The sequence below is a fragment of the Coloeus monedula genome (assembly GCF_965178545.1).
Source record: "Coloeus monedula genome assembly, chromosome: 10".
Taxonomy (NCBI): Eukaryota; Metazoa; Chordata; class Aves; order Passeriformes; family Corvidae; genus Coloeus; species Coloeus monedula.
The window spans coordinates 10,904,516-10,927,793 of NC_138790.1; the positions used below are offsets into that span (position 1 = coordinate 10,904,516).

At 38.1% G+C, this 23,278-nt stretch overlaps 1 protein-coding gene across 9 annotated transcripts in view; it reads right to left on the reverse strand.

Moving 5' to 3' along the window:
• Nucleotides 1-14,773: 14,773 nt before the first annotated feature.
• TRIP12 (thyroid hormone receptor interactor 12) overlaps nucleotides 14,774-23,278 on the reverse strand; it is a 78,925-nt gene continuing 70,420 nt past the window's right edge. For all 9 annotated transcript variants that reach the window (XM_082288236.1, XM_082288242.1, XM_082288243.1 and 6 more), the window contains 8 exons: nucleotides 22,857-22,971; nucleotides 22,413-22,567; nucleotides 21,754-21,918; nucleotides 20,371-20,535; nucleotides 17,550-17,663; nucleotides 16,699-16,793; nucleotides 16,391-16,494; nucleotides 14,774-15,310 (listed from right to left, as the gene is read on the reverse strand). In XM_082288236.1, coding sequence (XP_082144362.1) covers nucleotides 15,114-15,310; nucleotides 16,391-16,494; nucleotides 16,699-16,793; nucleotides 17,550-17,663; nucleotides 20,371-20,535; nucleotides 21,754-21,918; nucleotides 22,413-22,567; nucleotides 22,857-22,971 — 1,110 coding nt within the window. In that variant the 3' untranslated portion in view covers nucleotides 14,774-15,113. The remainder of the gene's footprint in view (nucleotides 15,311-16,390; nucleotides 16,495-16,698; nucleotides 16,794-17,549; nucleotides 17,664-20,370; nucleotides 20,536-21,753; nucleotides 21,919-22,412; nucleotides 22,568-22,856; nucleotides 22,972-23,278) is intronic.

Genomic DNA, 23,278 nt, shown 5'->3' on the forward strand with positions numbered 1-23,278 from the left:
GCTGTTTCTTTTTATGCATATTAATGTTCCAATATGCATAGTTTCAATAATTTTATAGTCAGCTTTCCATAACAAATTCCTAATCTTAGTATTCAATATGGATTCAAGATGTCTCCCTCATTTACACTTGCTAGGATTTGAATTGTATTACCAGTCTAATAGCTTATTAGTGTAACTTAGATAAGCTACATTACAGCTTAACTATTTATTTTGATGGAGAAGTGCTCATCCTCTAGTGGCTTGAAGGAGATTTTGCAGAGATTTTTTCATCTGTTCTGATTAAATATTTAGTAAGGAACAAAAACCTCTCTTATTTGCTAAAAGGATGTGCTTTAAATGTCTCCTATGACAACAATGATATATTTTCTAAATATTGATGAATTCCTTTAAAACCACTAAATATTACTTGCATTTTTCTTTACTAGCATAGGAGTTAATTTAGATGAGAAAGTTACTCTGTAGAGCCTTTTCTGAACAGTGTCTGGACTGTGATTCTTTTGTTGCTTGTTTTGGGTCAGGCTGAAATTGCAGTGATGAACTGATGTTTTCCTCAAGCCTCCCTAAGCTTGTGCATGCTTTACAGCATCTCAGGAGTTTCAGTTCCGAATTACACAAGGACTGGGATCTTAATGTCACATGGGAAATTTCAGAAGGGCCCCACTCATGCAACTGAAGTCAAATTTCAAAAAATGTCCATTCTCCTCCCAATCCCATACTGATAGCGGCAAAATTAAAGCTATATCCCCTTGAAAATCATTGCTGGAATCACAGAAATTATTACTGTTTAACGTTGTGTTTCATACAGTTTTAAATGCATTTATTTAAAATGTTTGCTGCATATTTTAACTTTATTTTTCCAAGCACATAGTGTTTACTAGAATAGAAACTATTAATATAACTTTGGATGACCCACACTTCAATTTATCAAAATATTGGAGTACACATTTAAAGAAATAAGTAGCCCACAGAATTCAGTAAGAATACTCACCTTGGAAGGAACATGCTCAGGTGTTTCACATTGGCACTTACTTGGTCTCACCTTCATGGGTTTGTGAGGGCAGTTTCTAACCGTAGGAGAAAGGTAGTTTAAGGCTCTGAACAGAGACAGAATTTTTTAAAGTACATTATTTAGTGTTGTAGGTGGGTGAGGGGGAAATACTGCTTTATTTTTGTGTTTACCTGAATAATTCTTATTTTACTTCTGTCTTGGCACAGACTGGGGTACATTTACAATGTGTGGGGATTTGTCTGCTTTTCTACCCAGCTCTTGCATTTATATTTAACTTGTTCCCCTTTATTAAGCTGTTTGAAGCTTGCATGTCTTCTTCTTTTTGTTTGCTAAAATGGTGATAATCGTGTTGATATGTGTGCCACTGTTGGCAGTGACAGTGTTTGTTGTTATTTAATGTCTGATGGGTAGGGGAGCTGCAGTAGAAGGAAGGTGTTGATACAAGTAATACCAGGAGAGAGTTGCCAGCCCAGGTAGAGAAACAGTCTTCATCGTGGGAATCGTAAATTCTTGGGAGTCATAAATCATGCTTTAAGACAAAAGCCATAGAGCAGAAGTTAAACTCTTCTATCAGGGAGCACAAAGCCACTGTGCTGTGAAAATTCATGATGCCTGTTTTATCAGCGGCAGGCAGTTGAGGAGTGGCAGCACTTCCCACATCTTCACCTGTTTGTTTGGTTCACATCAACTTTTATCAGCCTGTGTGGGTTTTATATATTTTTAGAACAATGAGATAAAATATACACAGTATAGATATTTCACTAACAAAATGACTCTCAGATATCTAAGATCTTTCTCTAAAGGTTAACAAAGATTTTCTCAACAGCTATCGCACCTTTCACCAAAAAGCTGTACTCATCATTTGAACATAGACACTTTTCAGCAAAGATGTGCTTTTTATAGTCTTACGGTGGTTTTTTATCACCATGTTGTGTAACACCACAAAAAATATTACTGTACTTCATAAAATAAGAAATTTATCATAGGAAAAAACTGATCTGGACCTACCTCTAAGCAAACTACATGGGGTAAAATTCTGCATATTTATATCAGGTTTGAATTAATCTGTTCAAAAAGTCTCTCACAAAACAGATGTTACAACTACCACATGTGCAGCCTAAGGTCTTTAAATCCTATGATGTAGATACAATGAAGTAATTAATATATAGGGTTTGCCATTGACAGTCTTCTGCTCTATTCTTAAACTGTGACTTAGACTTTCAAATAATGACCTAATGTAACTACAATTTCAGTAGAGATAAAGAACATAATTCATAAGGTATCCTTCATACAGACAGTAATTTTTAGTTAAAGTAACAGAGCAAGTGCAAAGCACAGGATCAGAATTAATTAATGTCAGAATTACCTTAAATCTTCATCCTAGAATTTACAGAGATGTTTCAGTAATTCAAGTGTTATGCTTAATATGCCAGCAATCAGAACAAGTATGTGACTGTAAGAACTTCAAGGAAGCAATATCTCTGAAGAAGAGGTATTTTTATATCCAGTAATTAAATGACTTTTTATCTCTATGAATTTCAAGGTGTGTATGGCAGAGGACATGACGTCTATGTTCTGGTTGACTGGAAACCTTACACATTAGAAGCTGTACAGAGGAGAAAGAAAAATAAAATGCCAATAGACAGCTGACCCTACCTCCTTGTTCCCTCCTCCTCCAAAAAAAAATCATAAGATAATTTACTTACAGCTTTTAACACTTAATGCTTCTTTTATTATTCTTCCTGAGCAGTAAACAAAAAGGTTATGCTTTGGTTTGGTTTGTAGACACAAAAGAGCAGTACCTGAGATTCTCAAGGGGAAGCCAGCAGTAAAAAATACCCCAAATAAAGAACTGCTTTTATTGCTTTAATTTCAGCACAAAATTTCACAGCAAATACAAAACTGAATTTATATGTTGCATTTTTTTCTTTCATGCAATTATTCTTTCAAACCTTCTTTTTCAGGTATTCATTTCAAATTTTTCAATTTATTATTGTTCCATAATATCAACCTCACTAGAGCTGAAACTCACAATTAAATGTCACTTTTTTTCTATCTGTTCTTTTACATGTCTTTATAATTAGTAGACCATAGCTCTGTCCGGACTTGTCTTTTCAATTTCATTCTTTCCTGTAGCATTTATTTCAAAAAGAGATCATAGAATCACAAAATGGTTTGAGTGGGAAGGGACCTTAAAGATCATTGAGTCCCAGCCCCTGCCATGGGCAGGGACACCTTTCATTAGCCCAGGTTGCTCAGAGCCCCATCCAGCCTGGCCTTGAACACTTCCAGGGATGGGGCAGCCACAGCTTCTCTGGGCAACCTGTTCCTGTGCCTCACCACCCTCACAGAGAATTTCTGCCTAATATCTAATCTAAATCTGCTCTCTTTTACTTTTGAATCCATTGCCCCTTGTCCTGTCAATACATGCCCTTGTAAAAAATCCCTCTCAACCTTTATTTTGAGCTCCCTTCAGGTACTGGAAGGTCACAATTAGGTCACACCAAAGCTTTCTCTTTTCCAGTCTGAACAAACCAAATTCTCTCAGCCTTTCCTTGTAACAGAAGTTGGTGGCCTCCTTTGGACTTGTCCTTCCTGTGCTGGGACCCCAGAGTTGGAGGCAGCTCTGCAGGTGAGGTCTCACCAGAGCAGAGGGGCAGTATCTGCTCCCTCCCCTGCTGCCTACAGTGCTTTGGATGCATCCCAGGACACATTTGGCTTTCTGGGCTGCCAGTACACATGGCTGGGCCATGTCTGGCCTCTCACCCACCAGCACCCCAAAGTCCTTCTCATCAAGGCTGCTCTCAATCCCTTCATCCCCCAGCCTGGACTGTTGCTGGGGTTTGTCCCGACCCAGGTGCAGCACCTGGCACTTGCTCTTATTAAGTGGTGTATGCACCCACTTTAATAAATGTGGGTCCACAAAATATCTTGCCTCTTTTATAGGCTGGATCTTCAGAGTCCCAGTTAATTGAGTGCTGATCATGAGTCACCACCTCCTCATCCCTTTCCTGAGATGGGGAAGTGATTTATCCCAGTTTTACAGTTCAAGCTCCAGCCCAGATCCCAAACAATTTAAAGACCTAACCAACAAGTTGGGTTCTTGCCCAACAGCTACAGAGAGGCTGTGGTAAGTACAAAACTCATCCTAAAGCTTTGAACTACTGATTTACACAGTGCTGAACCTTGCTAGAGAAAACAACCAGGGTCTAATTTCTGTAAAAATTAGGAATAAATATTATATGTTCATGGGAAAACAATGAAGCCAGTATAACTTCATTGTCATGAAAAAGAGGGCCACTGTACATTATGTGGTCATCAACCCAAATTTAGGGAAAAGTAGACTCGGCAGATTCAAGGTGGCAGTGGTGTTTGCAGAGGCAGTGGATGTATGCTGGCATTCCAAACAGTCCACAGTCAGAGTTAGTGACAGCCTGTTATAAACCATATCCACTGTTTCTTAAAACCTTTTCAAAACAAAAGGAGGATATTGTAAGACAGTTCTGGGCCAATTTTCCTGTGGTCTCCCACATAAAGAACTTCTCATTTATTTTATGTTCAGACTAGAAGTATGCACAAATTACAGTATCTAGTCTTTTTTGAAGACCACGAGTGATGAAGACTTGAGGTACATTTTTCTCAGGAGTCATAATTTTAGTCTGAATTATTCTAGTTTTAGCAGTCAGCCACTGGATCTAATTTTACTTTTTTTTTCCTCACAGATTAAGGAGCTACATGCTAGTAAAATAATTAATGTAGCATTTTTACTTCGTAGGTGATTCTACACTGAGATTAAGCAATTTTTAACATGCTTTTAGATGAGCTGAACATTTTGTTGTCACTATTTATTAAGACTAATGTGCTGTAGCTCTCATGGACATATCATAGCAGTAGAAGTTGAATCTTCACCATTTCTCCTTGTATAATCACTGCACATACATTTTCTTCTTGCAGTTATCACCCACTAACAGTTAATTGGTTTCTGAGGAATGATGTAGTACATTTAGCTTATGTGGGCCTGTACAGATTTTATAGAGAATAGGCCAAAAATTGCATGGGCTTTTCCTTATACTGTGCAAATCTTCAGAAAGAAATGCCAGAGTGTGCAAAGTCACACGCACGTAAGTCACAATAAACAAACAACTATCTGGTGTGAAATGTATTACTAATTCAAATATAAAGGTTCTCAATTGATTTTGGTAAGTGTAGGAGGATAGGGACTGTCTGGGAGGTGTTCACTGCATCAGCAATGGTGTTATGCAAACATGGCTAAATGACTTGAGCCCTGAATGTCTCTTGGGACTTGGGAACACAAAATATAAACATTCTTAATCTGTGCCTTAGTATTAAAATCATTCAGTCTTTGACATCATCAGACAGAAAGCGATTGAGGACTTATCAAATCTCAAATCAAAAGCCTTAGAGAGTGACTTTAATATGCCAACCTGGGGTTTTTTTTCAGGCTGGCAGATATCATAAAACACACTAATGGGTGGAATTACTTCCTTTAATTTTAGTTCTGGGTTAATAAATTATATATTAATATTTTATGTTTCTGAAATTACTATAAAATTATAAAAATCTACACTAATAAAAACAATAAATGGCTTACTTTCACCTCTATGGCTACACCCCGGACATTTTTGTATTAATACAGCAATGACAACTATTAATCCCATCCCACTGTCTAGTACCAAAACAGAGCAACAGCAAATGGTTTATTTTTTTCTTAACATATTCTTGCTTAGTTTGTAAATGGCTATGAAGTTGATGCTCTTACACAGCTTAGCAAGTCAGTAATCCAAAATAGGAAATGCAGAATCCTTCACCTACATTCCATATTCAGCTTTACTGCTTTTTGGGGTTTTTTTGATTTAAAGTGCTTGTGTGTCTGTTAGCCTCAAGGAATATGCTCACAGGATTCTTCACAGCAGAGTTACTCATATTAAAGTCCCTATTTTTGCTAAGTAATGTAGTAATTTTTGCTAAGTCATAAAAACTTGGCATGCTATCTCAAAGATACATGTCAGGTTATGTCACCATCTAGCACACACTTCTGGTGTGTGCAAGAGTTACAGGTGACATCTATCAGGCACTTTTGCATTAGGTGGTAGCTCTAGAAATGAAGCTTTGGCTTTTGGGAGGATGGCTGCTTTGTTTTGCTGAAGACTCTCAAGATCACTTGAAAATTGCTCCTTTCCTCAGCAATCAATTCTGAAAAAAGAAAAAAAGGGCATGTTTAAAAATCAAATGAACTGAGTTACTGATATTTGCAAGTTTACTGAAGATTTTTAAATAAAGACACATAAATTGTGAACTTGAAAACCAAGGTGCTGTCTTTGATTGTGTGCAGAGCAAGGGATAGGTCAAATGGTTTCTGGCTTTCCACTGTCATGATTTTTTTTCTACTCTCCATAGTCAAAAAGGCAAGATATTAAGTACTACTTATTGCAAAAACAAAAAGCATATTGCAGAAATAATCTATGTCACCCATTTGGCAGCTTCAGCTCCATGCAGAGGTGCTGTAGCTCAGCCTCTCTGGAAAACAGCGCACTTCAGAAAAGCAGCAGCAGAGCACATACCCATGCTGCGTGCAGCCTGTCAGCAAATGGAGAGTACCTAATCCCTGAGCCTCTGGAGGGGAAAGGCAGGCATTTAAACAAAGGTCCAACAAATGAAAAATGAGCAAGCTCTGTGGAGGAGTGCTTAACTTGAATTTTTCAGTAAATTCCATAAATGGTCCTGGCCAAGTAAGAAGATTACATTGAACTGAGATTAATTTTACTATAAAAATTGAATGAGAGGTGCAGATTCACCCTTTGGAAAGCTGATTGGCTGATAAGGTGTAATACAAAGCAAATATAGTCTAGATACCTTAACACCTTCTAAAGCTCTATGATAACATGAAGTGTAAGAGACATTATTACATAATATCATATATTATTCTGATCTTCACATTAATTCAGTTGTGAAGAGATGCATTTTTATGATTCGCAATCGAATAGGTAGACCTCCTAAAAGAAATAACAGAAAAAGCCGTATCATCTTTGATAAGTGCTTTTATTGACAACTAACTAACTGGAATTGCCTAATTCCATTTAGGAATTATTTTAAAGCTAAAATTATTGCTATTAAATTTAATATTTTAAGTTGTTTTCTCACATAAGATCAAAAAGTAAATCTCTAGCAGCTGGTAGTTTTTTGCTTCTGTTTCCAGGCTGGGTAACAGTTCTGAGATACTCTTCTTGTAACCATGTTCTATTTGATGCTGTGCATAGAAAGGACAAGAAGACCTCCCTGCTTTTTCTTATCGTTAAATCACAAGAGGAGGCAAAGTCAAGCACTACAAAAAAACAACCCATCATGAAAGGCATAATGAGACAACACCAACCATCACAAGAAGCCATAAGCATCTGCAGCAATTGTCATTTATCATGATGATTTCTGGGGCAAATATTGTGACAGAGAAGCTTTTCAAAGATTTTTAAAGTGCCTGAGGCAACCTGAGAATACATTCAAGTGTGAGGTGAAGAACAGGAGAGGGAACAACAGTTCCTTCTTGGAGCACTGGAAGACAAGAACTTTATATTTAATGTGGTGGAGGAAAGGGACCTAAGAAATATACATGGAAAAAAGAGACAATTAACACAGGCAAAGCTGCAGTCTGTGTATCTGTCCCCTGAATAGGAATAAGCAAAGTTGTCTTTACTAGCAAAAAAAAAGAAAACTTAAACAAAAGTGCCAGTTACATAATGGATATGATAAAACCACTGAATGATGTATGTGGATAGGAGAGGACCAGCTAAACACAAAGCATCAGCACATTCAGATCTAGTGTGGAGGCAAGAATCTATTTTTGAGGCCAGGGTGAAAGAGAGGATGGTTGTACCTAAACAAACAAACAAACAAAAAAGTAAATCTCTTGGAAGAATGATTAAAAGCCTTATTTTGGACTTAACAGGTATGAAACATCTGGACATCAGTGCTATCACATCAGGACTGGAATTTGGTCAGAAATAGTCTGCTTCAGCACAGAAGGATAAAACCTTTAAATCATTAGTATGAAGGGAGCAGTTGAATGTGTTTTAGTGCAAGACTACCAAAAAATAAACTCTGAGACAAGAAAGAGGAAACTAAGAATGGAGGCAGTAATTGCAACGTAGAATGTGTGTAGCAAAAATGACAAGGATATGAGAAGGTAAAAGTGACGAATAGCTATATGATATACAGCTGGTATTGTACAGCCTCTGGCCCTGTTCCATTACTAACGGTGCTTCCCCATTCAGGAGCTGTGAAGCTTCTGCTCTGCCTACCTAATACAACTTGTACATCGCTTATGCTCTTACTTCTGAAAGAGGTGTGTTAGAGATCAGTGCTGCTAGGGGAGAGCAGAGGCTGCTGAAATATACAGTCACCTTTGGTAGGGCATGAAGCACCCCTGTTCCCCCTCTGACATGCTGTCTTTACAGCTCTAATTCCCATCACTGCTTTTTCACTGTCGTTCTTAAGACGAATGTTTTTCTATAAAACTTCATTAACAAAGATTGCTTGGTGGATCCATAAATGCCTCTCACCAAATAACTGATACACAAAATGAAATCCTACTTGATTTGAACTAATTGGTAGCTTCTTGCTATACTTTTTTCTGTTTATCCTATCATAGACATGCAGGACCTATACCAGCTCAAAATCAGGCCTCCTGTTGAATTCTGCCAACAGTTTTCGACAACAGTATCAAATGTTACTGACAGCTGGAATGTACAAAGGTCTCAACATTGGGCATAGGATCCTAAACAGCATCTTACTCTGTTCCTTTGCCCCTCCATTTCTTAGAATCAAGGCTTAATTAATCTGTAACCTGCACAGTGAGCTTTTGGTAGAAAATGTATTTTGCAGGTCTGTATCACTAAACCTTTGCATTAACACAGTACAGGAGGAAGTGAGTTATATAACATGACCATAAATGTCTTGAGCATTACCATGGACATACACAGCACTGCTGTGGTCACTCACCTATCAGTACTCATTTTTCAAATTCCACATATGGGACAGAAGTAGAACTTCTTCCTATTTTGTCCACGTCACATTCCCAGTTCTACCTATCTTTCCACTTTCAGGATGCTATTTTTTGCTAATACCTGTGAAAACTACTCTTTCTAGAAAATCCTCTATATGCAATTATGGCATCTCTCCATAATTGCTGTCAAATCATGTTAACTACTTACTCCAGAAGAAATTGGAAATGACCAGCTGCTTGCTGGGGCAGAGATTATAAACATAGAGTCATAAGAATTTCTCATCACAGATAAGTGCCAATTCATTCAATATTAAAAACAGAAGAGGATGCCAGAAAAACTTTTGAGAATTGAAACCATTTTAAAAAGTAGAAGTAATTAAGGCTTTTAATTTTCATCCAGTTGAAACAGAGTGTTCTGAAGTGGAGATTACCCATAATTGCAGCTGAAACTAAGACCCTTGTATTTTTCATTTATTTTATCAGAAAATTTAGAAAACCTTTCTCTCTGCATATAAATTTCTCCCATTGAATTTACTTCAATTGATGAGACTGATGTAGCACGAAACAGTGCAAGGGTAAGATGCATATCATTTTAGCTTGATGCTGTCATCAGTAAACGCCTACATACGGTTCTGACTTTAAATTCTAAAGAGAGCTCATTTTAGAATTGTAGTATGTTTTAATGAAACAAACATATATCCAGTTGGGTCCTAAAAAATCCATGGGGACTGCACAATCTCTCCTCTGGGGATTTGAAGCAAAGGAAATAATCCCTTCCCCTGATTCACCAGCTATGCTCCTATCTGCACTGTGTGATGCTGCTGCCTTCCCTGGCTGCCAGGGCACAGTGATGACCAGGGCTCAGTCTTCCCAGCAGAGCTGCCCTCCAGCCAGTTTCTCCCTTTTCTCCCCACTTCTGGTCCAGCAGAAGAAGCCAGTACTGCTGGCCATAAATTGGAAATTACCACTCTTAGAACCCAGTGTTACTAAAGGTGGAATAATTTTGCTGTTTGATTAAGTTTTAAAATGACGTTTTCTCCCCTTTCACATAGCATCTGTAGTTTTAGTGCCCCAGAACAAGGGCTGCTCCTTTGCCTATCAAAGTAGTATTAAAACTGTGGGAAACCTTTCTGAATGGTTAGTAACATCAATACTTCCAGTAAATTAAGCATGCCAAGCTACAAAGTGAAGGCATAAAGATTTTTTTTTTTTTTTTTTCCCTGAGTAGAATAGCACAGACTATGGGAAACATTGTGGGGGGGAAAAAAAGTAATCAGCTAGGAAGTTTTCACTGTTTAGCCAGTGTCTTGACAGTTTTGATACATTGAAGCAATAATCTGTAAAAAGGGCAGGAAGAAGAGGCTTGGAGATAAAATGCCTCTTAGAATGGCTAACTATTTCTGGATCACTGCTTGCATCATCCTGCCTGCCAAAGAGGCTTCTGCATGCAAGAAATCCCAAGAACAGCCAAGCCACAGTCAGATCAGGCCTGTATTTAGGCTAGAACACCGTGGATAGCAGCTAAAGGAAGAGTAAAATAATCTGGGAAATAGCTGTTGAGATGGGAAAACTGCAGTATGTCTAAATATCTCCAGAGCATGAACCTGCCATGGCTTTCAGTGTGTAAGCTTACCTTTAACAAAGGGAAACCTGCTCCTTCCACCTCTCCCTGTTCTCAGGCAAGAGGGTAGAGTGGTTGCTGTTGCACATCGTGCCCCAGGATTATCTGCTTCTGTCTTTTATGGGGTTTCAGCAGTCCTAATCCTAAAGGGAGGGGCAGGAGGGGAAACAGGACAGAGGCAGACAAGACCAAACCCACAGTACCTGTGCTGCTTTACCCCAACATACTGCTTCCAGCTTGAGCTCCTCAGTGTTCTCCCTAACTATGGGAAAATAGCACAGGTCTTAGGAATTCCTCCCACCTTTGTGCAGGGTGGGTGGGAAAGGCGCTTTCATGCTTCCTGTTACACTTTTTAGGGTGGTTTTGGGGTTTTGTGTCTTGTTGTGGCATTTTGTTCTTCTCTTTTTTCCTCTTTGAAGCAGTTTTCTGGAAGCTGCTGCCAAACTATATCTGGAGTTATCAGGAACTCTAATCTAGTGCCTTGAAAACACTGGATGTGTCTTAACTACTTCCCCTCTGCTTAGTTCTGCTTACAGCACAAGACATCATTAGTCCCCAGGCACACACAGGAAAGGAAGGGACCCAGGATCTGTTCCTCCCTCTGCCCCCAAAGCAGCTTCATACCTGATCAATACAGGCACATTTCAGTACCAGGAGCCAAGGGCATGGTATTCCTCTAGAGGCATCAGTCGTTCCTTGAGCCATTCACTGTCAGTCACAGGCAGCAGAGGATGGAATTTGTTTCCCATCTGCTGTACAAACAGGCACCAACGTTCTGATCAAACATTGCCTGTGCAGCTGGTGCTGCTGCACTGGGCTGGGGCAACCACTCCTACTCTTGGGCAACCACCTACACCCACCTGAGAAAAGCTCCTAAAAACACAATGCAGTGGGAGAGATACAGTAAGCTGGGAACACACAGTAGGAAGGTCCTGCAGGATCACAGGAAGAGGTCACGTAGCACAGATCTTTTGCAGTTCAAGCAATCAAGAGACCAGGAAAGGAAAGTAGGAGAAAGACAGGGCAAGCCCTGAAAAGGCTCAACCATCAGCAGATTTTACCTCCCCTTCCAATTTCAGCATTTCCATAATCCATTTCAGCAAGGCTTTTCATTTTTCTCCATTCTGCCAACAGCTTTAGCTATAGCAAAGTTTTGGCCTGGGGGAGGCACGTTCACATTGAAACCATGGCATTCTCTCTCAAGGCAGGTAGGCCCTTATTTCCTGCTTCTGCAGAGTACAGGCTGCTCAGAGGATGGGAACTGGCACTACTCCTGTGAAGACAGGTGGGCTGGGGCCCAGGAACTCTTTAGAGGATAAGACCTACCTCCAGCAGGGGCCACAAGGGAGGGCACAAGTGTCACAGGCACCTGGAATTTCACCAGTCCCTGAGGCACCCACCTTCACATCAGAGGAGAGCTCAGTAAGGGGAAGGAGATAGAAGAAAATAAAACACATGACTGACGGGAAAGAAGGAAGAATCTCAACAATTCAATCATGCAAGCAGTCTGCATATGGAAATTGGAGTATCTGATCAAATTTGGCAGTGGACATGGGGACTTTCCAGATGACTGGAATTAATTCTTGTGCATATTCCTAGAGAACATGAAGAAGCACTGTAACTAATTCACATCAGACGGGACACTAAAGTGTTCCCTACACAAGAGATTTTGGTAAAAAGCCAACGTCTAACAGCAACAAAAAAATACTGCACAAGTTCAGTAGCAGCTATCAGTGCTTGGATGGCCCTTTCATCCATGATTTTTTGCTACTCTTGCTAACACAGAAGGACACGAAACTCATTCAAAACAGTAACTAGTGGTGTTACCGAACACCAGTTGAACTTACCATGCTAAAAAGCTCATCTATTTTAAAAGATAAGACTTCTGATTGTACCTTTTATTATACCTTTTAATGGTATACAAAGCAGTGCAGTACTGAGATGACTACACACACCCACGGATTGATTTTAGTGAGCTTTCCCCTAATCCAAAATTCCTGAAAAGGAGGAATCCTTAAGGTCTTGCCCCACCCCTCCACTTGTTCTGAACTACTCTCAGATACATTTGTTTGCAGGACAGTACTGCAGTCATGCAAAATGTGACTTCTCAGTTTACTCTTATAATTTACTATCTTTACCGTTTAAACCAGACTGCTCTCCTAATACACTGTAAACTGACCTTGGTAGGAAAAAAGAAGTGTCACCCAAAAGGGTTTCATTCACTTTTCAGGCAAACTAAAACCTTAGTCTGTGCTGAAAATGACAGCCAGAACAACCAAAATCATATCACCACAGGTACTTGTTTTTTCCTTCCTTTTGAAACAGGCAACCAACAACTTATTTTCCCACTGGAACAGTTACATAAAGGCTAGATATGAAATCTGAAAGCTCCTCAAAATTTCCAAGTCAATGAAAGCCAGATTCTAGAGGGAGACAACATGGGTAAAAAAAAGTATCAATACACATGATATTTTAATACAAAATATTAGCTTTTTTCTTTTTTTTTTACACAAGTCAGTTTTTTTAAAATATAGAACCTTAAAAAAGAACAAATTGCTATCCACACACTATAAACACTTGTTTGTGCTCAGTTTGATCAAGTTATCAGAACAATTTAAACACCAGTCCATAGTTTAAACACTGCCTTGAAGTTGGATGAAAACTATGCCGCACTGTGCGCTACCGTTATTGTATGTACAGGGTGAAGCGCCATCGGTCGGGTTTAATACGGTAATAAAAAACTGTTCAGTTATCAGGTTCTTTGTGCAAGGATTTCACATTCTACTCATGCTCATGACAGGTCTGTATTACATTTCAGTGGCACTGGTCTGAGCAAGCACAGGTAATTCTGTGAATGTTCACCGGAAGAATGTCCATTACATGTTCTGGAAGTACGAGTTCTTCAGCTGGATAAAAGAAAACTTGTTAGTTTAGGGGAAATAACTAGCCTGATTAGCCAGAATTTAACAATTTCTAAGCACTGAAAGGAATTTTGATTTCTCAAAGTTGAATAAAAGTAACTATCACATTTTCATAAAGATTAACTATGTAGCAGGTACATCTCAGGAATATTTGTAATTCCCCATTTTTTGAACCCATAGAAAGGAAAAAAATTTCCCTCAAAGTTGGAGATCTTAAAAGGTCTTGTTTTAGTAGTAAATCATCCACAAGTTGCAGGTTGTTAGCCAAGTAGATTTAGGATGATTTACTTGCATTACAGTAATTTACACAATTGAGCTTTAGGCATACAGTACAAAACTATGAACAAAAAGGTGAAGCAAACTTTTTTATTTATATTCAGGTAAAAACATTAACCTGATGAAGTAAATTATTGCAGATTTGAGAAATCAGCACATAAAACAGTTGGACAGAGCATTGCTTACAGGTGCTTTATCTGTGTCAAAAGACAAAGGCTGAACTGCTTGTTCCAAGCTAGCACTGGGGGGAAAGAAAAAAAGAAAAATAAAAAGGAGAAAAAACTACAAAATTAGCCAGGAACTTAGATCAAGAACAGGAAAACTGTTTACTCAAACAGGGAATGAAACAACTAATTTGTCTTTTAAAAAAACTTTACATCAATTCGAAATGCTCTGGGCCTTACCACAATACACACTGGCCAGCCCAAGCTGTTGGACTTCAACTACATGAAAGAAGTAATTCTTCCTCACCTCCAGTACGAGGCTTTTGCTGCCTGAATCACTGTGTAAACAGCTCTGGAGCGCTCTGGTAACGACTGTCGCCATTATAACCTACCACTACAGTAAAACTATGCTATAAGAAAGGTTCTACCTAGTTACAAAGGCTGAGTTATATTGACAATATATATTTGATTTCAGTAAAATTTAAATTATCTTAATCAGAGAAAGAGGCATGGAGCAGTTAAATGCCCATGCTAACCAAAACGTAACAATTGTTGAATGCTGCACACAAAAAGAACCAAGTGAATTGCACATCAGACAATACATGAGGATGGGTAAAATTAGAGGCAGGTGAGGGTACACAGAACTAGTCTACTAAACTAGATTCGTCAAATACATGGTGTATTTTAATTTCTGTACTTATGTACAAAAGTTGTCTTTGGAGGAAAAACTTCAGACTTAGCTAGATGGATACACACAGCCCAGTATTAAACTGCACAGCGACATTTATTGTTCCAGCCTGGAAAAACATCCCTTTTTAAATTTCACACAGCAAAGCAAGTTAAAAACTTCACTCATCAAATAAATGATAATTTAAACAAGAACTTGCTAAAGAAACCTTGTCACAACAACTTTTAGGGCCTGATCACTTTAAGTCCATAGGGGCTTTTAATGAATATCAACCAAGTGTCTTTGTTTATAATCTGCAAGCCGTTTTTCTACAACAAGAAGGCGTAACACGTTTCCTTGACTCAGGTGATATATTTAGAAAAGAATCATGAGTTTCTCTTTTGCTGTAACAGGCAGACATTGCATTTTTCATTGTGATCAGGAAAGATGGAATGACTGCTGCCCTTCTCTTGCAGCTATCAAGAGTTTTTCACGCATTATCTCAATAGTTGAATAGTCCGGCAATTTGAGATAGTTCACACAAGTCATTACTGAGGGTAAGAAATCATCGGGATTCTCTGTGGACTCAAATGTCTTCCGTACAATCGTCAAGGGAGGATTCAAACTTCGGAAACCTATTAATGAGAAAAGACATTCAGAATGGCTGCTCCTCAGGTTGCTCCTCCTGAACACCCACAGCTGACTGCAGACATCCCCCAGTGACAGAAGAACACATCGCACAACTGATTTCCCCTCAACCTTTAAAAGTTTAGAATATGGCTTCATAAAGCTGCACAGTGAGCTAAAAAATACCTAAAATCCTGCCTGCAGATTAATTTTCCAAGATGAATTTAAAATAAAGGAATAAGCTGGATTAATCTACTCTTAATTGTGTTCTGCATGTGTAAAAATTCTATCCCAATAATAATATTTTTAAGAGTTTTTTGGCTTCACACATATTTTTGAAGATTCTCAGGAATTATCTGTGACTGTAGTACCTTATTTTTCTTATCTTTTCTTTTTCTTATCTTATCCAGCTAAGATTTTTATACTCCTAACACTCAATTGTATCTGCACTGTCTCTCCATAAAAGAGCTCCCAAAAATACTTAGAAAAAGAATGATCAAGTCTTTCCCCCAGATCCCAAAGAATGTAAATAGCAGAACAGATGCATGAATTCTGTTTTGACTTGCAAAGCACTCATCTGAGAATACAGTAAAATGTGTGTTCTACACTGGTCCCTAGCAAAGACAGCAAATTTCTCTGTTTACCTGCACTGCCTCTTACCTAAATGCTGAAATTCAAAACGGGGAGAAATTAAGTAAGATTAATCCTACGCTAAGTATTGTCTCCTTTCTAGAAAGGAGACTGTTGTTTTCAGGTTACAATGCATAAGTCTGTCATCATAACTTAATGCCCCTCTAGGAGCTTTATTTAAATTTTGAACTCTCTCTTGCCCTCTGACAGACTTTCTGGCAACAATTTAAACCTGGAGAGTCAACTGAAGGAAGTGTCATGAGATTAACACAAAGGTTATAAGAATTATACCTGAAGCCTGCCCAGCCACTTCTGAAATTAAGAATGTGAGACTATATGAATCTCTCAAACACGTAAGTGTTAAGGAATTTTTTCCTATACTGAAGTAACCATCTTATTCTGAAATACATCACTAACAGTGATTTAATGCACAGCAATATGTAATAAGGAAAACCTACCTCCTACAGGCAGTCTGGGGCTGCCTGTCACAAACTGAAGAAACAGTCTTTGCTGCTCACTATCGAAACTACTGAGAATTTCAAAGAGATACTTCACTGCTCGACTGAGAAGGGAAAAGAACCAAGAGAATATTATTTTGTTTATAGTTAAAATAATTGCATCAGATTCATGTTCAGTGCAGTATGAATATTTTCAAATAAATATCCTATAATTCCTTTAGCTTGAATAGCAGTGTATGAAGATTATTTACAAATATGTATTTTCTACTGTTTTGGTTTCCTGTTTATTTAAAAAGGTAACATATTACCTGTCATGTGTATAACCGTGATCAGGCCTGCAACATTCCATTAAAGTCTTTGCATCCCAAGTGTCTGTCTTGCTGCCACACAGCAGCTGCTCCAACTGTAAAATTAAACAGCAGGGAGTAAGTGTTCCTCTTTGCATTGCAAAGCACCAGGAACACCAGAGTACCACAAAGGCTGGGCTAACTCATTCCAGAGTGTGCTTTAATGCTTGTTCTTAAAGTGTCAAAGGTCCGAGTTCATAAAGGTAAACAAAGCCCTCAAAGTACAGTCTTCAAAGAGACTTCCTCAAAGAAGAATAAAACATTCTCTCTTCTAGTCCAGAAAACCATAATTGTGACTCAATTCAGTCCACTTAAGAGTGTGAGCATTTTACAAGGAAATTGATGGTGACAATAAAGAAGACCATCTATCCTTATTCTTTTCCCCTTCATCTGAATCTCTTCTTACTGCCTGAAGCTTTGCTGAACAGCTGACTACTTGTTTTATTAACAGAAGATCCAGGTAGCATCCACATCTATCTGTAACTATTCAGAGGTACTGCAACACAAGGAACTAGAGACCAACACAGAGAAATAAAGTATGATACATAAATTAAAGCGCTTCTCAGAAAAGCTGGATACACACAATTTTAAAGAAAATTGAGCGGTTCATAATAAAAGCATTAAATAAATGACTACTGAACAGAGAAATCTTTATCAGTTAAGTGTGCAATTTCAGGAACACTCAAGTTTTACTAACACGCCTCAGAAATGCAATGTCATCAGATTGCCACATATGCCCTGCACCCAGGTTAAGACTACCCATACATGCAGGTAAAGGTTATAAAAGCAGCAGCAAAAACACTTTCACCAACCTCCTCAGGATAGAAGTACTGAAGATGACTAAGGGGGAAGACCGACTCAAATCCATCTCTGAAGGAGTCAAACTGTCTGGCAACACCTTCATTTAGTGCCCAGAATATAACCAACTGCAGGAAAAGGGAAAAAAAATAAAATTAAAAAAAAGCCATTTGAACAAAGGAAGCATGCAGGGATGACTCCTGTACAAAAGAGTACAAGTACAGACACCAAACTCCAGCAGTCCAGCCATATGCTCATTGGAGCTACCACAGGGTGCACATTGATTCATGGAGCTGCTCTACAGCATTGCCTCATTCTGCCTTAATTCATAATTTAGATTACCCTTAACATGAACATCATGCAGAATTTAAACAACTTATTTGCCTTTGTTTTCAACAAAACAAATAAACAGATCTCAGAATAGCTGGTTAAACTGAACCTATTTAACAAAAGAATATAAAGTTAATCTGAACATTTGTTGTTTTTAGAAGCCTAACCTAGGTGTTCTCTCTCTACACCATTTAAAATGCAGCAACTGAAGCAGAAATCCATAGGGCATCATTGGCAGTATTATCTTAATCTCTCCCGTGGAAATATATGGGTCCCTATTCTAATATTAAGTTTTTAAAAAGTAACTTTAGCCCATTTGATATATTAGGTAGCTTAATATTGCAAGAATACATAGGAACAATAACTTCATTTCAAGTTACTGGAATATGGTTAAGAATCGTGATGCAAAAGACAGTAAGACAATAATCTAGGCTTTTTGAGTGCAATTCTTCTGTTTTGTTTTGGTTTTGTATCTGCAGTTACCTCATCAGCATTAAATTAGCTTCTAAAGTGGACAGCACATACTGAAACAACAATCAGTGGTGGGGGGAGGAAGGGCATATGACACAAATGAGACCAGAGTTCTTTTAAATAAATCTCCTGCAGCCAGTATTTCTCCACTAAATTAAGATATTTTACATGGCAGATTGCAGGCCAAGTTCAGATTCTTTTGTCAGTCAGTGCTATTGATGATTACACTTGCCTTGGATACCCTCAACTCCAGCAGGAAACGAGGGCTGGTTATAAAAGCTGTGTTGTCAACACAGAACTACGAGTTTTAAAATGTGTTTAAAGCTCTGGTCTCTGGTGCTGGTTAAAGTCATCTATGGATGCATCTGAATAGGATTAAGAAGTTCATAGGTCCTGCTGGAGTCCTGAAGCAAGAATTTAACCCCATCCCAATAACTGAAGAGTTACTGGTTCCAGAAAGCTCTCAGATATGAAAGCTCATTAGGATCTGCTGATAAGTTTTCCTACAGAAGAGTCAGGCATTGAATTTCAGGCAAGATACATTCCACAACTTTCATACACCAGGTTTTATACTGAAGAGGAAGGTAGTAAACACCAGCAGCACAAAAAACTCTTCTACGACATAGAATATTCTATGGCTATTCTAACAGCAGAGTTGCTTACCTACGACTGTGATTACTTTTTATGATCATGAACATGTGGTATACTTAAGCTACACTGTTTCTTGCAGATTCAAAGAGAAGATCAAATTGCTAGACAAAATTCTACTACTGAAACTTTTTGTTCACAAATTTTGTTCACACAACAAGCAAGGTGGCCCCTTTATAGTACAGGGGAGAAGAGGGGAAAAAAAAAAGACAAAAAAAATAGATAGAGAATAAAATCTTTCACTATATTAGTAATTGAAGCAGTTCTACCTTCTGATAAAGGCAGCTCCTGTGGGAACTGTCCTTGGGGGAAAAAAAAGGAGACAGAGGGAACAATGACATGAAGGCAGGAGAGGCATGAAAAGCAACAGTAGGATATTCCAGCTTTATAAACTACTTTTCATGTTAATCCTCACGTAAGATTTTAATGAAAATGATATGTTCAAGAGCAGGGCAGCTGACCCACAGGGAGCTGTACAGGCCAGCTGATCAATATACTGTTTCTAAAATGCAATTCATCATACTTGTGATGGAGAGCATACTAATTTTCCCTCTGAAATCTTTTCTACTTCTTTCACATCAAGTCTCATATAGTATCACATTCTTCCCATCTTTCCCCATCTCTTTTCCAAACTGTTATAAATAGATTCCCTTTATCCCTTTCTTAGACATAAACAGCATCCTACCTTTGTTCAGCAGTATCAACCTTCTGTTTTTCTATGCCTTATGTCCCTTTTGATATAGGAATCAATACACAGGTGGACTGTCAATTTATTCTGACATTGTTTTGTTATCTTTTCCTTACCCATTCTCTCTAGGGTTTGGGGTTTTTTTACACGTGTTTGGGGTTCTTTGGTTGACTGGTTCAGTTTTCCTTGGGGTTTTTCTTGGTTTGGTTTTGGTTTTTTGGACAAAAAAACTACTGCTCTAATTTTGACTCACAACTGCTGATGTTTTGTTAAGTCTGAGCCCAAAGAAGTTACACTACTATTATAGCAGTTCAAAGGCCACTGAGTAGCAGATGCTAGATCACTACTGCTAAAGAATTTGCTAAATCACTACTCATAAAAAAATCATCAAAACCAGATGTGGAAACTTGTTAAAATATTCTGAAATTCCACTGCTCAAATGAATCCACTTACAACACTTTCTCCAAAAAGCCAAACTTCTCACAAACCACACTTTTTTATACTACACAATTTTCAAGTCAGGTGCAATTAGATTCTAACAGTTTTAGTGTAGTAATAATAACCTAGTACAGAAGAGAAGTGATAAGTACGAAAATTATGTTGTGCCTATCTCATGAGAATGAACTGAAATATATATGGAAACAAACTACCTGGGAGGAAGAACAAAGAATTTGAGTGATAGGTTTGCTTTTACATACTCTGAGATACTCTTCTAAATTGTGGATAGTGACCGGTGTATCTTTTCCCCCTTTTTTCAGCTCTATATTGGGAAACCCAGGAAGTGTGAAGTCCAGCCCTAGATCTTCCACTGAGCAGCCATTCATAGTCAGAGCCTCCAATGCATACTGTAGACTTTCTTTGGTCTAAAAAATTGGAAGTGAAAAGCAATGAGAACAGTTAATTCAAATAAACTTATCCAAAAGTTATGACTTCTAAAGCATCTTTGACTAAGCAGACATTTCTGTAAGAGTACTACCGTTAAAACTGTTGTTAAAAACATTAAAACTGCTTGCTTTCCTTCTGTAGTTTTCATACATAACAGGAAACCAAGACAAACAGATAAACAAGCTTAGTGGATAACCTGGAAAGATCACAAGAGTACACTTTTTTCTAGCAGTTTTGGAATTCTGTAATATCCCAGAAGACAAACTATCTAGAAAATACTACTGGCAAGAAAAGGAAATGTGAAATATGCTATGGCTCAGAGGCTGGTTTTTCCTTAGGACAGTTAATGGCATTCATATTTGGCATGCATATTTACATTTTTCAGCTTTCATCCACCAGGTTTCAGGTTTTTCAAACTCTTGGGAAATTAAAAGCAGTGACCAAGGAGAGAGAGTGAGACAGTAAGGTAAAGAGGAACAAAGACCCACAAGCTTGCAATAATTTCGCTAGTAACAAAGCAGATATACTAAGAGTATAAATTAGGTTATTACTTCCTACCATCTATTAACATTGGATGCTAGAAAAAAGCATGTGCGCCGAAGAACTTTTATCACTACTGCCAAAAGGAACTGTGGTATTTTCAGCTAAGAGCAGATATCCTTGAAAAATTAATGTTATGTCTGAAAGAACCTGAATGCTCATGCATGGTGACAGTTTGCATCAGTTCTGCATACAGCTCTTCAGTGAAGAGGGGGAAAAAAACCCCCCTACATAAACAGCACTTCTATGAAAATCTGAAAATTTGACTAACCAACTAGTAAAAAATCCAAACCTTTTGACTATTCAAGAAGCAAGGACAGATTTTTTTTTTTCCTCTGATATTTAAGTTGGTTAATCTTTTTAAAGTGAACCAAAACAAGTTAGGCCAACATCTGGCAGTTTTAGACATTTCTAGACTGTGTTTAATCACACAGAAGAATCCCATAATGAATTTCTCATGCTAGACTTTACAAAAAGACTGTTTTAAAATTACTAGCCACTGATCTATAAACATTAAAACTACTTTGTATGAGAACAAAGTAATTATCGATATTACAATCAGTATTAAGCCCTACGATACATTCTGAATTACTGCTACTTCATAAAATCCAAACGTGTAAAGATGCACTCTTCCATTCTTAGGGTTACTTTCCCACCTGAGTTTTATCCTGTTCAAGTCTTTTCTTTTGTCTTACAATATCTTCAAGGTGATATATTGATTTGGCTACTACTGGATCAATACTGAACAAGTCATGCGAAGTCAAGGAAGTTTCCTGTCGTAGCATCCATTTATAAAAAGGAAGTCCAAGAGGAAGGTCCACCTGGAAACCAAAGCATTGAACTGTTTAGTATTAACTGTCTTCCAAAAGTCATCTCTTGACCAGATCTACAATACTCTCGTACTACTGGCACACACCAGAACATCATGTCTGAGTGGTTTTGCCTCAGAAATTTACAGTCAAGAAAACCCAAGTGACTGCCTAGTGCATATACATTAAAGCAATCAGCAAGCTACCAAGTAGAGTGAAAATGAGCCCAAAACATTCTTGAAAGAAGACTGGAGAGAGATTGCAACACATAGCAGATAATGGCTTTTCCTTTCTACAATAAGGTCTCAAAAGCCACTGTAAAGATCTTCAACCCTTTCCCCCCACGAAAATTAAGCTGCATGCCTGTTCTCTTCCCTGCCTTCCCCCAGACTGCCCTTACTTCTAGAGATGAAAGTAATACCATTTAACTTTTATGCTTTTATCCCTCAACAGAGCTAGTGCTTTTATTTGACCCCTTCAGAAAAGATTCTCTATTTTATTCTCACCAGTCTGAAGTCCATGATTGCCTTGGCCATTAGTTTTCCCAGAAAGCGGAACTTCATTTTAACTTTTGCAATGTGAGCTGGCTTGGCTGTTCTACCAAAAGGAAGTGCAAAAAGGCCTTGAAGGTTATGAATGTACTTGGTACCTTCCTGGCTTCCTGTTGAGGAAGAAAGAAGGAAAAAGGAAGAGTTCAGTACTTACACTGCTAGTTTCTTTCAAGATGCAAGTGGCATTCAGATAATCTTAACCTAAATTTCTTACAGAAAAAAAACCACCAACCATATCAAACACACAGAGAAACCCAACAAAACCCATGAAGATAATCACACACTATCATCAGGCACATTATCTGACCACAAACTGAGGTGCTCTTTACGTAATTGAAGTCAACTTAAAATCAATTCCATATTAATCAATATTTATAGATTAGGTAGTAGAGTAATTACCTTTTGGATTGGCTAAAGTCACTTCTTCTCCCCTCCAAAGGCCTAAGTCTGCTCTCTGTAGTTCCTGAGATACAAGTGCATAGAACTCTAGTGTAGGGCCTAGGCCTGTGCCAACCTTCAGAGGACAGAGGGTGAGGGGAGAGGAGAGGGAATGAGATAAATAAGTAAATAAGTGAGTCCATTAGGTCAGTTTGAATATAAAAATCTCTACTTAGTCTGAGAAATATAATACATTATTTCCTATAAAGAAGACTGCACTGCAAAAAGCATCTAGAGAACCTAACTACAGGAACATTTACAACATGACAGAGGCAGCCTGGAAAGACCATATATCAGAGGAAATAACAGTGGAGTAAAAGTATTAACCACCTAATGATCATATTATAGAGGAAACATACACAGCTGTTTGCTTAAGAGTTAGA